The 16,083-nt window shown below is 39.1% G+C and overlaps 1 protein-coding gene across 1 annotated transcript in view; it reads right to left on the bottom strand.

Moving 5' to 3' along the window:
- Positions 1 to 12,381: 12,381 nt before the first annotated feature.
- LOC133611632 (connector enhancer of kinase suppressor of ras 3-like) overlaps positions 12,382 to 16,083 on the bottom strand; it is a 79,802-nt gene continuing 76,100 nt past the window's right edge. The window contains exons 11-13 of the mRNA XM_061968596.2: positions 15,468 to 15,655; positions 15,299 to 15,385; positions 12,382 to 12,882 (exon numbers count right to left, since the gene is read on the bottom strand). Coding sequence (XP_061824580.1) covers positions 12,593 to 12,882; positions 15,299 to 15,385; positions 15,468 to 15,655 — 565 coding nt within the window. The 3' untranslated portion in view covers positions 12,382 to 12,592. The remainder of the gene's footprint in view (positions 12,883 to 15,298; positions 15,386 to 15,467; positions 15,656 to 16,083) is intronic.

Here is a 16,083-nt window from a genome sequence, read left to right as displayed (position 1 = left end):
TTTTGGACATGTTAAATTGTGCCAATGCAAACAAAATATTATTTTGTATTACTTTCATAAACATATTTGGAAAACTAAACATTTGGGGTGTGAATCTTTGGGCACCTAATGATTCGATCCGATTCCAATTCCTGGGGTGATGATTTGATTCAGAATCGAATCTCTTAATACGACTATTGATTCAAACCAATTCTCGCAATGTATTATTTAGTATAATTATATACTTTTTCAGAACAGGTTACAGGTTAGAAAAGCTTTCGATTGCATGGAGATGGCCTAAAAACACATTTTTAGAAAACAATTCGTATAAAATACATACAAAAATGTTTTATTGATTTTTTTAATAGGTTTTTGAAAATTACGTATCTGCGATTTATAATCGGGATGAATAAGAATCGCAATTCGGGAAAAAAAAATAAAATAAAAAAATAAATATATATATATATATATATATATATATATATATATATATATATATATATATATAAAATACTTTTTAGAAAACTATAAATCTGGATGAATAAAACTGCGATTCGGATCTCTCTAGATTTCTTTTGTGCACCCCGACTGAATATACTGTAAATGCAAGAATAGAAATGATATTTCATATCACTTATGAGAATGGAAAGCATATTTCATGTCACCATTTAACATAATTCCACTCCTACGAGTTACAGGGGGGAAAACAGCCTCAGTGTGCAACATACTTGTGATTTAAAGTGGCAATTGTGCACAAGTATCAGAGGAAGTGAGCTAATGTTACGTTAAAGGGCTGAAGGATTCAGGAGAATGCTGATTGGTCACGCCATTGTAACGCTCAATCTCCCATCACCGTTCCTGTTGAGAATGGTCACGGCACTTATCTACACACCCTCACATACATACCCCGACTCCCCACCCGAAACTGAGTGTGTGTAAGAGAGAGAGAGGTGGCAAACAGAGAGGCTATTCTTCAGCAGCAGAGTGTGTCACTGTAGATGGAGGAGGGGTGGAGGCCTGGAAATGATATCACAATCTCGTAGTCTGCAATGGAACCATGAGGGGTCTTGTGTCACATTACTGTATGAGTACAACCATAAATGTTGCGGTTGTGTGCGCTCAAGTGGGCTTTGACACACTGCCTCAAACGTAATCCAGCCAGCAAAAGACAACAGGGTCATTTATGCTGACAGAGGGGCCCTTTGTTTACTTGTTTTTACAAACACCAAATGAGGCTTTGCCAACTCCGACTCTCGTAGGGACGTATACTAATACGATATGTGCAGCAGCGCTGGTTTTAAATATGGGCCACCGGCCACAGGGCTGCCTTCTCTAGGGGGGCACCGTGAAGATGAGGGGGGGGGGGGGGGGGGATTAATATTCAGCCAAGGAAATGATAGATGAAAACCACAAGTCCACATAAGGATGTGAGCGAGTGATGCAGAGACACTTTTGAATTAGAATTTGTCGATCAGTTTATTGTAATGTGCATTATCGCCACCTACAGGACTGGAGTTGAACATCGTTGACAAATGTAGAAGATATGATTTTTGTTATTGTGTGTAGAAATTTTTTCGAGTCAACACCATAGCCTCACGTTGGCAAAAGGGTCCAATCTTCACAGAAAACGATTGTGTCCCCCTGACTAATGACATTCATGTGCTCTGACCCTCAGGGGACAAAGGCAAACTTTGTTGCCCTCTAAATTTCTGCTTTATTTTTTTTTGTCCATATTTTTCTTGTTTTACTCAATTATACATGATTTTCATAAGAGGGTTTTTTCATGTTAAATTTCAAAATTTCAATGTCCAAATCTTTCACAGGTGTACCACACACTGACAGTTATTCCGCAATACCCCAAAGCCAAACATAAGTCCTTAATTTTTCAAAGGCCGTAAAAAATGTTGGAGTCATATTTTTTTCAACAAAAATACACTGAAACTTCAATTCACCAACACCTCTATTTGCCACCTTTTCGGTTTACAAATGCTACACCGCGCCAAATATGCCTCTGTGTGCGAACCATGCCTCTGCGTACCAACGCTTCATTTATTTTGCATGCCGGAGCTGCCATTTTGATGACATCACTTCCTGTGTATGCGGGCACGACCATCGATGCGGGCACGACCATTTTGAAGAGGCGGGGCCCCCTACGTCACATCCGGTTTACATCCTTTGTACACGGAGGCGGCCATTTCGAAGAGCTTCTACGGCGAGCAGCACTTTTGATTGATTGATTGAAACTTTTATTAGTAGATTGCACAGTACAGTACATATTCCGTACAATTGACCACTAAATGGTAACACCCGAATAAGTTTTTCAACTTGGTCCACTTAAAGGCCTACTGAAATGCGATTTTCTTATTTAAACAGGGATAGCAGGTCCATTCTATGTGTCATACTTCATCATTTCGCGATATTGCCAGATTTTTGCTGAAAGGATTTAGTAGGGAACATCGATGATAAAGTTCGCAACTTTTGGTCGCTGATAAAAAAGCCTTGCCTGTACCGGAAGTAGCAGACAAGTAGCGTGACGTCACAGGTTGTGGAGCTCCTCACATCTGCACATTGTTTACAATCATGGCCACCAGCAGCGAGAGCGATTCGGACCGAGAAAGCGACAATTTCCCCATTAATTTGAGCGAGGATGAAAGATTTGTAGATGAGGAAAGTGAGAGTGAAGGACTAGAGGGCAGTGGGAGCGATTCAGATAGGGAAGATGCTGTGAGAGGCGGGTGGGACCTGATATTCAGCTGGGAATGACTAAAACAGTAAATAAACACAAGACATATATATACTCTATTAGCCACAACACAACCAGACTTATATTTAATATGCCACAAATTAATCTCGCATAACAAACACCTCCCCCCCTCCCGTCCATATAACCCGCCAATACAACTCAAACACCTGCACAACACACTCAATCCCACAGCCCAAAGTACCATTCACCTCCCCAAAGTTCATACAGCACATATATTTCCCCAAAGTCCCCAAAGTTACGTACGTGACATGCACATAGCGGCACGCACGTACGGGCACGCGATCAAATGTTTGGAAGCCGCAGCTGCATGCGTACTCACGGTACCGTGTCTGCGTATCCAATTCAAAGTCCTCCTGGTAAGAGTCTCTGTTGTCCCAGGCCAATGGTAAAGCTTGACTGTCATCTTCCGGGAATGTAAACAATGAAACACCGGCTGTGTTATCCGGCACACCAGTCAAGGGGTGCATTCTACAACGGGGGTGCGTTATCCAGCACAACACCTGCCGCAATACACCGCTTCCCACCTACAGCGTTCTTCTTTGCTGTCTCCATTGTTCATTGAACAAATTGCAAAAGATTCACCAACACAGATGTCCAGAATACTGTGGAATTTTGCGATGAAAACAGACGACTTAATAGCTGGCCACCACGCTGTCCCAAAATGTCCTCTACAATCTGTGACGTCACGCGCTGACGTCATCATACCGAGACATTTTCAGCAGGATATTTCGCGCAAAATTTAAAATTGCACTTTAGTAAGCTAACCCCGCCGTATTGGCATGTGTTGCAATGTTAAGATTTCATCATTGATATATAAACTATCAGACTGCGTGGTCGGTAGTAGTGGGTTTCAGTAGGCCTTTAAATCAATTCATGGTAAACATTTGTGATGTGTTTATTTCCACAATTGTCGTACATTGCGTTGATCAGAGCTGTGTCAGCCTGTCTTAGAGATTTCCTTTGTGTGATCAGAAACCATTTAAATGTGTCCAAACTATCACGGTCTCGCTGAAAGCTTCGGGTTGCAAGACAACCGCGTTGAGCTAGTATTTTAGCTAGTTTGCCACCAGCTTGCGGCACCTTCAGTTAAAAGACAGACAAGATGCCACAGCGGACCTTTATTACAGAAAAGGAAAAAACACTACCGGGACACAAGCCGATGAAGGATCGCCTCACACTGCTAGTTTATGCTAAGGCTAGCAGTTATTACGAGAAGCCACTGCTTGTTTATCACTAACTCCCAGAGTGTTTAACGATGGATACCACAAATATTCGCAGACACAAGGTCAAATGATTTTCCTTTTTTTTTGTTTTTTATTGTACCAACGTGGTCGTTAATGTTTTTGGAGCGCACTAACGAGAATTGTGTGTGTGCGTGTGTGTTGACATTTAAGCTTGCTATAATGTTTGGATAAAAAAGAGATTGTTGAGCCATTACCCCCTTAGTATGTTGGTTTAATATATATACAGTCTATATATTTTAGCATCTTCAAAGTGTGCAGTTATTTATTAAACTGGGGAGGCTAGAACCAATTATTCATGTTTACATTGATTCTTATGGAGAACTATGCTTCACTATACAAACTTTTCGGTTTACGAACCATGTTCAAAACAATTAAGTTCATAAATCGAGGTTCCATTGTACCAAATATGTAATGTTTTTTTTTTTTTTTTTTAAATCTCTCTGAAGGTCTTTTGATCAAATGGCCCGAATGCAGCTGAGATAGGCTCCAGCACCCCCCGCGACCCCGAAAGGGACAAGCGGTAGAAAATGGATTGATGGGTTTCACAGTTTTCAATTATGGTTGTCCCTCTTCAATTGGTGTTTGAGAAAACCGTGATAAATTACTTTCCGCAAAGTAGGAATCAATTTTAAATAAAAAATGATCATAGATAGAGCATTAAAACCTGTTTACGACCTTCTGAATAAGTATTTTAACATGTTGAGAGCCATCCAGACATGAAATAACACCCTTTAGTCACTTTTACACTGTACATCCAATATAGTAACGGTGCCTGAGGCTGAGCCAATCAATGCCCACGATACTCAACAGCGTGCTCTAATGGGTTTCGTCTCCTCTAGTGGCCAATACTGTTGTAGTTTTTATATTTTGTGTTTATTTAGTAATTTCTATGCTTGAAAATGCTTAAGGTGGGACCCAAAAGACACTGGAAGTCTCTCCAGAGAGTGGTGAGGACGGCTGAAAAGATCATCAGGACTCCTCTTCCTCCTATACAGGAGATCGCAAAAAGCCGCTGCCTGATCAGGGCTCAGAAAATCTGCAAAGACTCCTCACACCCCCACCAAGGACTGTTTTCACTGCTGGACTCTAGAAAGAGGTTCCGCAGCCTCCGAAGCAGAACCTCCAGGTTCTGTAACAGCTTCTTCCCTCAGGCCGTAAGACTCTTGAACGCATCATAATTAAATTATCCCCTCAACTCTCCCCAAAATGGATTAACTCGCTGGAATAAAAAAGACAATATAACATACATCCATAAACGTGGACGCATGTGAAAAAGTGCAATATATTTATCTGTACAGTAATATATTTATTTATTTATATATATTTATATATATTTGTTTATTTTAAATATATTATTTATATATATTTGTTTATTTATATATGCACCTTATTGCTTTTTTATCCTGCACTACCATGAGCTTTTGTAACAAAATTTCGTTCTTATCTGTGCTGTAAAGTTCAAATTTGAATGACAATAAAAAGGAAGTCTAAGTCTAACATTTGTAAAATATGCTTAAAAACAAATCCACAATGTGGTGAGGGACGACTATACATTTTCATATTATATATCATGAGATATTGTCCGATTAAAAGGGTCAAAGTAAAACGTTTGATGTTTTTGTTTCATTTAAGAAATTTTAGCAAAAAAATACAAAAGAGTTGTTATGCCCTTCAAAGGCTTTTATGTCCCGTTTGGCATTAAAGATGAAACGGCTTGATATCAGAATCAACTATTTCCATTTGTTTGACTGATGCACCTCAGAGTGAAAATACTTACAGCTTGGGAGAAGGACCAGGATCGTATCTGTGGTTGGTTATACCTGCAACACAACAAGCAAACATTGAGAAGACACCACTTAAAATCTGGCTCCAACATGCGTGTTGTGACCTATCTTCCTTAAAAGTACCATTATCTCCAACAGCCTCTATGACTTTGATTGGGTCGGGACAAAACAAGTCCATGGCTGGAATTTGATAGTTTGGTGCCAGTGCCTGTGATAATGTCTTTGGCAAGCTGCCATTGCAACATGGGCTCCCAAAGCTGAAAATACTCAATACACCCCAGACGGGCCTCACCCTGCAATTTTAGGCAACAAAAATGTTGGGTTATTTTCCAGTCTTTCAGCTCCTAATGTTTTTCCCCTTCTTCCCATACATCCTGTTTGTTTGTTTTTAGAATAGCCATTCTTGGATTGTGTTGCACATACTGTATATGTCCAGTACATGCACATTATGTATGTTCTTTTCTTTTTGCATCACTACATTTGTCAATGACATCATTCTCTATCCTTTTCTATTTCAATACAAAAAGGGAACACTTCAACCCAAAATGTTTAAATGGCAATGAAATGTAAGCCAAATGGTGGAAATGAATGATCAGTGCAGTGCATCTCCAAGTCTCCACAAATGAGTATGGGTTTAAGGTCACATTCTTCTACACCAATCTCATCCATGCACGTCTTATTCTGTGCACTGGGGGTACAGTCATAGTGCGAAAACAGGACTTAACAGCAGTTTAACTGATCAATTGTTCAACTCACTCAAACATGCTTTTTTTTATTCACTCCGTCATCATTTTATAGTGCAGAGGTGTCCAAATCTTTTTAACTGAGGGCCGCACACTGAGAAATGAAAGCATGCTGGGGCAATTTTGGTATTTTTCATTTTCTAAGTTTGGTTCCAGGGACCCAAAAGGGTCTCAGTCATGAAAATGTTAAAAATGAATCATATTATTACGTTTTTATTATTTACGCCTACATTTCTAAATCAACCTCAGGTCTATTAGTCACTATATAATGTTATTATTAATGTATTTAAAAAAAATGTTTTATGACCTTTTTGTTAAATAAAACCTTGTTTTTATGGTAAAAACACAAAATATGCAATGTTTCCCCCCCAAAAAAATTCTAAGTGGATTATTTGATGTTAAGTAATTGGAGCCTTAAATAGGTCAATGACTCATAACACCATTGATTTTAATTTATTATTTTTAGAACAATGACAGATTTTATAACAAAATCCCACTAAATTTATTGGGGATCCAAAAGGGCTCCACTCATAAAAGTGTTAGAAATAAGGCATACTTTTAAAAAAAAACTTTTAACATTTAAATCTCAATCAACTTCAGAACTATCTGTCGATTATACGCTTTTATTATTTTTTCATTTTTGTTTTTAATTGTTTTGGTTTATGCAGTTTTTGTCAAATAAAATGCAATATTTCCACCCCAAAATGTTTTAAAGTAGCTTTGAATAGGTCAATAATTCATAACATCTATTTTGATTCATTATTATATAAAAAAAGAAAAGAAAAAGAAAAAAGAAATGATTGGGATCTAAATTAAAGTGTTAAAAATATTTCATCCATTTTTATTTTTTAACACGTAAGTCTCTAGATCGACTTCAGGTCTATCCTTTCATTATAAGTTCTTATTATTTTATTATTATTTTTTGTTTGTTTTATGCCCTTTTTGACAAATAACCTTTTTTTTATCGCAAACAAATTACACAGTATTTTCCCACAAAACTATTTCAAAGTAGAATATTTGATGTGAAGTAATTGGGGTCTTGAATAGGTCATTTATTCATAACACCATTGACTTCCGTCCATTGATATTTTTTGAGACATGTGAGCTTTAAGGAAAAAAAAAACAGCCTGTATGGCAGCTTTGTATTATAAGAGTCAACATTGCAAATGTTGTCGTTACATTTCCCTGTTTGCTTTGTTATTCCACTTTGATACGTTTTTTGTTTTTTTTTAATAGTATTTTTAGAATGTGCCGTTCGAAAATTAGCTGCGGGCCGCAAATGGCGCCCGGGCCGCACTTTGGACACCCCTGTTTTAGTGGATTAAGTATTACTGGGGAAATTGGACCTCGGGGGATTGGCAATAAAAACAAATCTCCTTGAAAGAGACCTATGATGATTTTTGTATTTTCTAACATATATACTCAGCGCAATGCCAAAGCGTCAAATTATAAGGTTCATGCTTTTGGATGTGAACTTACACACCGTTTCGGCTGCTTTTAAAGTTAAAGTAGCAATGATTGTCACACACACACTAGGTGTGGTGAAATTTGTCCTCTGCATTTGACCCATCCCCTTGATCACCCCCTTGGGGGTGAGGGGAGCAGTGGGCAGCAGCGGCACCGCGAATAATTTTTGGTGATTTAACCCCTAATTCCAACCCTTGATGCTGAGTGCCAAGCAGGGATAATGGGTCCCATTTTTATAGTCTTTGGTATGACTCGGCCGGGGTTTGAACTCACAACCTACCCATCTCAGGGCGGACACTCTAACCACTAGGCCACTGAGTAGGTTTGAACGCTGTGTTTTGTAGTTTTTTTTAACAGTGGGCCATTTGTGACATCACAGATTGACGGACATACCTATGTGGGGCATTTCTATTCATGCTGTCCGTCCTTCCGCTCTACTGAGTTGGGACTGTTGCCTGCAGTTGCCTGTTATTCATACTCATTTTATGCCCTCCCACCTACGAGTAGTAACCTGTGTTTAATCTTGATTAATCAAAATTCAGAAGTGTGATGAATCTGATCATTTTGATTGGAATACATATTATCTGGACCAGTTATTCCTAAACTGTAGTATGTGTACCACTAGGAGCTCCAATAGGTATATGCCAAATAATCACTTGATTATAAAGTATTTTCCTATATTCAAACACAGTGTTACTGTTCAAACTGTGTGACAAAAATATTAAATATACTTGTTAAATAAAACATTTGCTTTGTTTTTTAATGAATACTTAGGCTTACTATACTACTGTATTTTAATGTTGGTCATTATGGTGGTACTTGGTGAGCCACATTTTTTGTAAGGTGGTACTTGACGAAAAAAGTTTTGAGAACCACTGATCTAGGCTGCAAGGAAGTGTTTTGAATGGCAATTAGAGTGACCATATGTCAAATTTAAAAACCTGACTGCGTGTCCACCAAGTTTAAAGACAGAATTAAAAAAAAGCTTGACATTGTTCGACATTTGCCTGTGACAATAACCTTTGTCACAAAAATGTAATTTGTGAGGATGAGAGCGTGAACAAGTAAAGAGTTTGGCAAGATTTAAAGATACACTTTTGTCCTCTCCTTCCTTCGTCTAAATAACACAGCAGATTGTTTTGACAGGTGACATCAGAATAAAATCACATTTTATGCTCTGTCATGTGGGGGGAAAAAAATTGTTGTTTTTTTCCAATTTACACAGCAGAATCAAGATGACAGCTGATTTAATACCGCGTCAATCATATCCCCTTTCCTAGTCTGATGATGAGTCAGCCGATTAGCTCCGCATCCGTCTTTATGTGCTGTAAATAGGACTAATGTGTTTTGATTGAGCGTGCCGCAAACTGGCCGTGATGTGTTTTGTGGCTGAGAATAGACTCGCGGAGGCGGGGAAGGTGGCTTCAGCCATCGATCATGGCGTTAATGCAGGGAGTCACATCTCCTCAGGTTCTTCTGGAGGAGACAGGAGGTTGGCACGGGTGATGAAACATAGAGGAAAGAGCAATGCTGACATGTCATCATCTTGGGCAGAAGGATAGCTTGTAAGCTGCCAAGACACTCTGAAGATGAAAGATGGAGGATGCACTGCTGGAGTCTACCGGAGGTCACCATAGTCTGCAATTAAGCTAACATATTATCTTAAATGCAACCATAAAAAATGAGCTGTGGTCTGAAAATGTCCACACTTTGGACATAACGATTGATTTTGTTAAAGGGGAACTGCACTTTCCTAAAAATCATTCACAAGCCCAATGTGAGACCAGAACAAACGTCTTTTCCTCCTCTGTGCGTTATAATAATTAAAAACAGGGAGCAAAAACGCCTATTTTCACTATTTAGAATGCACAGAAAAGAGAAAGACGTGTTCTTGTCTCACATATGGATTGTTGACGATGAAAAGCTTCAGTCTTAGTTGCAGTTTTCCGCCTGGCTCAAGTGTGTGACTTGTCTCCATTCAATAGCGTGACATTATTTCTTTTGAAAAAGTGCAAGCGACATGTCCCCTGTACCCCCAAAATACGTCCATGCTGTAGAAATGTGTTTTGAACTCCACGACTCTCGCCCGCTGTCTGTCTTTCCTCAACCCCAGTGTGGGGAAAAAAAAAAAAAAAGTCTACAAACAGAACCTGCAACTTAAGGCATGAATATGTGTGGAAGAAAGTGGACAAAGACACTCACCGGTTGAGGAAGTCCCTACTCGAGTGCCAGTCGTGTTCCTGTGATACATAAAGACTTGTTTATTAATCAGCCATCCTATGTTTATGAGATAGTTCGCACTTTTGGAGTGTACTTGCTCTATACTTGTATTAATAATCAGTATTTGCACATGATTATTGTGTTTAATAACATTGTGATTTGAGCAGGCTCTGATTAGACTTAATAATGGGTTAGAATGGTATTCAGGCAAACCTCATACAGTAAGGTGCAAACTATTGAGGACCGCAAGCAACTCTATCCCAGCAAGCAGCGGCAGAGCCAGATAGAAAGAAGGTGAAATAGAAAAGTATGAAAAATGGTTCATCGGTTAATGAATGCATGCGTGTGAAGGGGATTATTCTAGTTTTATGATTAAAAAAAGTCACCAGGCAGACTATATATGTGCTGAACAAAAGGGGCAAAAGCTGCCAGCTGGTGCAATCCTACCCTCACCTTTAAATGTTTAAAAGACAACATATGTGCAGAAATAAGAGCTCCTAATGGTAAACCTGCTTTGACCATGTAGGTTATTAGCCACGTTGCCTCCAGATGGCATTTTAAAGGGTCATCAGAGGAAAGTGCATTCATAACCATCATCATCTGACACACACACAGACACGCAGAGAGAGACGTCAGCTATCCTGTTACACCACATGCTTGAAAAACACAGGTTTAGCTCAAAGGTCAAAGCAGGTTTGTTACTGGTTTGATCTGCCGGGAGACCTCAACAGATCGTTCAAAGAATGATATGTAGTAACTATACAACTCACTGTTTGCAATGAAACATGCTACATTACACTTAGATCGGTCCACACCACAATGGTGAAATAAAGACAATACAAAAGAAGACTGAATTGAAAGTGACATTTTTAATAAAATGCTATGCAAAACCTACAAAAAGACATATCAAACAATAACGGAGACGTACTCTCAGTACTTTTAAACAATACTGTCTAATGTGATCTGGCAAGATTGTCTTAAAAAGGCCAGTTATAAATGTCAACCAGCTGTGTGTACAGGCCCCTTGAGGTGGTTAATTAAACTCAAGCACATGATATAAAAAGGGCGCACTTAACAGTGTGCATAGCTTGGAAACCAGCACACATATTTGTTAGGATCAATGATGAAAACTTCACCAAACCAAAGCAGCAATTAATGTAACAATTTACATGAAGACTGTTAAGAATATGCATAGCTTACGAAAGGCAACCTTAGGCAGAAAAACATATACATCACAGAATTGTCATCTAAAAAGAAACAAACATGCAAAGTTGTGTTAACAAAATATTCAGTTTGTCTTTCTTACTATTATTGAATGACTTATTATGTATAACAAAAATAAGCACATGACCAAAGAAATATTACAGTCGTCCCTCGCTTATTGTGGCCAACTGGTTACAGGCCTGACCGTGGTAAATGCCTTTCCACAAAGTAGGATTGTTACTCGTATTAATAAATCAAATATTTTCGTAAAACAGTTTACGACGGTGGAAATACGTTTTTTTTAACATATTATATAGCTCTCTTAACATTAAATATTACCCATATCGTACCTTTACGCTCATTTCAATATAGTACCCTTGATTGCATTCTACAGTAGATTACATTACTCACTGGTAGCCCAAAACCTCCTCCAAGCGTCACCCGGTCACTACAACAAGACCACGGCATGGAAATACTTCGCTTCGTAATTCCTCAAAGTTTCAACTGGGCTTTGAGAGCTGAAACCACTGGTGTAAGTTGTTACGCTCGCGTCAAAGTCTTACCAATGTGGATATGTGCTATTATTGCGGCAGTAGTTGAAGATGAAAAAAAAGTTGTTTTGCCAAAAGTTGGTCAAGGTGATTGTCACGGTGAAGATACGGTAGTTCCAAAATTAGCCGCTGTGTTGTTGTTAGCCGTGTTCACCCTCGACCCGGAAACCGAAGTCTATCGATCGTCACAATATGACAATAGAAAATAAAACAAATAAGACATGAATAAAACACTGATATTTGAAACAGGATGTGGCGAGGGACGACTGTACCAGGCGAGGAGAGCTATATTAACTTATTATGTACAGTGGAGTCCATAGACAGCAAAGTGTCCTGACCTGAACAAACTGCATCCTCTTGAGGCTGATATGGGACTTGTAGTCAGAGGAGGGGAAAGTTGTAGGCAGCGTTAATGGGGTGATGATGTGGTGTAGTAAGGGGTGGTGGGTAAGCAGTAGTTGCTAGTAGTAGCTATTACCAGGAAAACATGGAGGTTGGCAAGAGAGTGCAAAGAAAGCCGCAAGCTGCCAAAAAAACAAAACAAAAAAAACAAAAACAGCTGGACATTAAAACTCAAAGGCACCCAGGAAGGAGACAAGACAGGAACAGGAAGCCCCAAACAGGAAGTGGATCATCATCAGTGAGTCAAGAGTTTAAGTCGCGTGATCCAACTGACCAGTAGTGAACGTTCTGCCGTGCGCTTGGAGACCGAAGCTACGGGGATCTTTTTGACATCCTCCTGATAGGGGATGGTGGCGCTGTTGTGGAGGTCTGAGTTTGAGTAGTAGCGGCTGCCTCGGATGTGTTCCATCCTGACAAGGCGGCGCTCCCCTGTCGGCAGGTAGTTGGGCGGAACTGCCTGCGCCACTTCCTCGGCTATGGTGGGGATCCTCTCGTTGCTCAGGTATCTGTACAGGAGGTCCTCACCTTCACGGAATGAGAAGACGGTTAGCATTCCACATGCTTCACAGTTTAGATACCTCGGGTTTTGTTAGTAATCTGTGCCAAAAGGTCAAGAATAGGGGTGTAAGGATAAATGAATGATACATCGCAGTAAAACCCCCGAAAATAAGTATTACCGTTCTGAATTAAAATGACCGTAAAACCGTGATAGATAACCACATTTTGATAAACTCATGAACCAGTTAGCTTAAACGCTGACATGTATGAAAGAGACATTAACGTCTTTCCATAAAGGAATAAACCCTGGCTATAGGATTTCAGTGTGTTATAAGTACTTTTTGAGCACATTCAACAGTGATAATAAAGATTGTTTTGGTCACAATAACTGTGATATAAAATTTCCATTTCGTTACATTCTTAAGTCAGACAATTACCGAATGATAAGAAAACTGAAGCAATTCTTTCCATAAAAAAGTATGTAAATCCAATTAATCAGACACCCAAAAACAAACAAAAACACATTTTATACAGAATAATTATGTTTTTTACATGCAAAAACAAGGGAAAAGAAATATACATTTTGAATTTAATGGATAAATGAACATTTAACACCATTTCCTGCAATGAGCGGAGAGGAAGGTGGGAAGGAGAGAGCTATATGGACGATAATTAAATACCGTATTTTCCGCACTAAAGCCGCACCGGATTATAAGGCGCACCTTCAATGAATGGCCTATTTTAAAACTGTGTTCATATATAAGGCGCACCGCATTATAAGGCGCATAGAATAGACGCTACAGTAGAGGCTGGGGTTGCGAGATCTGTTGTGGCTCAATATTGGTCCATATATAAGGCGCATCCGATTATAAGGCGCACTGTCAGCTTTTGAGAAAATTGGAGGTTTTTAGGTGCGCCTTATAGTGCGGAAAATACGGTACTTAAATTCAACAGTGTTTCTCACTTTCTTTATCAAAGTGCTGGCACTGCAACTTTCTTTGGTCCCATAGTGGTTTATTTTGGATTCATACTTAGTAAAGGTGACTGAGGCTACATTAACACTGCACGTAATGGCGCCCAATACAGATTTTGTGTTAAATCCGACCTTTTTACTGTATGTAGTTGTTTACGCAACCAAAAATATGCAACTTCTATGTATGTCCAACATGAACAGGATGCACCACTGAACATTTCCCAGATTCATGTTGGTGGCACATTTATTACAATTTCAAGGAGTTTGTGCAACTGGAGTCAACATTTATTCATGTAAGATATTAAGGAAGAGGGGACACATCTTAGCTATGGTAGTATTATGAAGCATGTGAGTGAGGAGGCAGAGCAGCAGCTAACATCCCTTCTAAGTGCAAAGCCACTTCTAAAGCAAAAATCCTTGCCTTCATGGCGACAAGTCAACTACGTTTCTTTCAGGCATCATTATCGCTGGAGGACGAGGAATAGCGGAACATGCTACATCGCAGTAAAACCCCCGAAAATAAGTATTACCGTTCTGAATTAAAATGACCGTAAAACCGTGATAGATAACCACATTTTGATAAACTCATGAACCAGTTAGCTTAAACGCTGACATGTATGAAAGAGACATTAACGTCTTTCCATAAAGGAATAAACCCTGGCAGTAAGAGGATATGCCAACCACTAAGCTAGAGCTTTTGATGTAAACAGAGGTGGAAGGATTGCTACAAATATCGACAGTAACGATACCAAGCATTGCATCAGTTTATGGTTAGATCTATATTTTTTATTTAAAAAAATATATATATATTTGTTGTTTTTGTTATTGTTTACAAACTCAGGAAATAAGTCCGTGGACACAGGAAGACTCTAAGAGCAAAACTCAAAGAATTTAAATCCCAGCCAATAATAGGAAATAATAAAAAAAAAAAAATTGCTATTGTTACATCGCTCTTCAGTCTTTTGAATTAAAATTGTGATTAAAAATGTTATCATTTAATGATCTTAAAAATGTATCAGTATCAGCACTGTTGTTGTTGTCAATACTTCCCCTGTAACTACTTGGTATTGGATCGAAACCCAAATTTGTAGTATCGCCTAAAACTAATGTAAAGTATCCAGCCAACAGAAAAATAAGTGTTTATTACATTTTAACAGAAGTTTAGATATAACCGTGTTGGAGCACAAAGTAACCAGATATTAACACTGAATTAACAAGTAGATTAATAAACAAAATAATACAACCGTTAATGACGCAATATGTTTTTGCATACCTCGGCAGCCAAATTAGGAGCCCTTGTAACCTGTTTTTAAATGGTTGTATTATCATTTATATGCCAAATAATATACTGTGATATGAATCGTTATTGCAGGAGGCTGCAATATATATTTTAGGCTATAACACCCATCCGAATTTCATAGGAAGGCATAGAGGAAGCAGCTGGAATAATAATAACAAAATTGTTAATACCTTTCCTACTATGTGTCCAGGGCTTAGCAAAGGGGTCCACAATTGACACACAGGTATCCACAGGCATGGACATGGGTCGGGGCTTACCTAGAAGCATAAGTGACAATTCATTGCTTATTTGACTGACCGAATGATCTGTAGGAGGGCTGAATGATGAACAGGTACAGACCACGTGATTGCTTGTGCTCCCTCATTCTGGGCTGTATCACATTGGCTTCGATTGGACAGCCGATGCTTAGTTTGTCATAATCTGCGATGGTGCAGCGTCTCCTACTCTCCTGGTCCAAGAAGGAGTTGGGTGACTCAGAGCCTTTTGGCCTTTTACTAAAACTGGAGAAAGTGTCTGTTCTTTCCTCTCTGCAGAAACAAACATATACAATATGTGATTATTTTTAACAGCACAGTTGGTACAGGGGCAATGTCGTGATGTGAAATGTTCGGTCCTTCTATCATTTAAATGAATGTGGAAACATGTGATCATCTCCCTGGAGGAGGAAGATAAAACTGGCGTTGCATCAGGACTACTGGTGGGATGTGTGTGTGTGTGTGTGTGTGTGTGTGTGTGTGTGTGTGTGTGTGTGTGTGTGTGTGTGTGTGTGTGTGTGTGTGTGTGTGTGTGTGTGTGTGTGTGTGTGTGTGTGTGTGTGCAGAGTGGGTTGGAAGCGAGAGCGGAGCGTTCAGCAGGAGGTGAATGTTGGGACAACAGCAAGTTATTTAGAAAGGACGTCACAATTAACCATCTTGTTATTTCATATCCATTCTGGACAAATCAGCACTTCATCACA

This window comes from Nerophis lumbriciformis, linkage group LG08 (genome assembly GCF_033978685.3).
Source record: "Nerophis lumbriciformis linkage group LG08, RoL_Nlum_v2.1, whole genome shotgun sequence".
In the NCBI taxonomy this organism is placed as follows: Eukaryota; Metazoa; Chordata; class Actinopteri; order Syngnathiformes; family Syngnathidae; genus Nerophis; species Nerophis lumbriciformis.
Note: the sequence above shows the minus strand (reverse complement) of the source record. Positions and strands in the feature narration are given on the sequence as shown.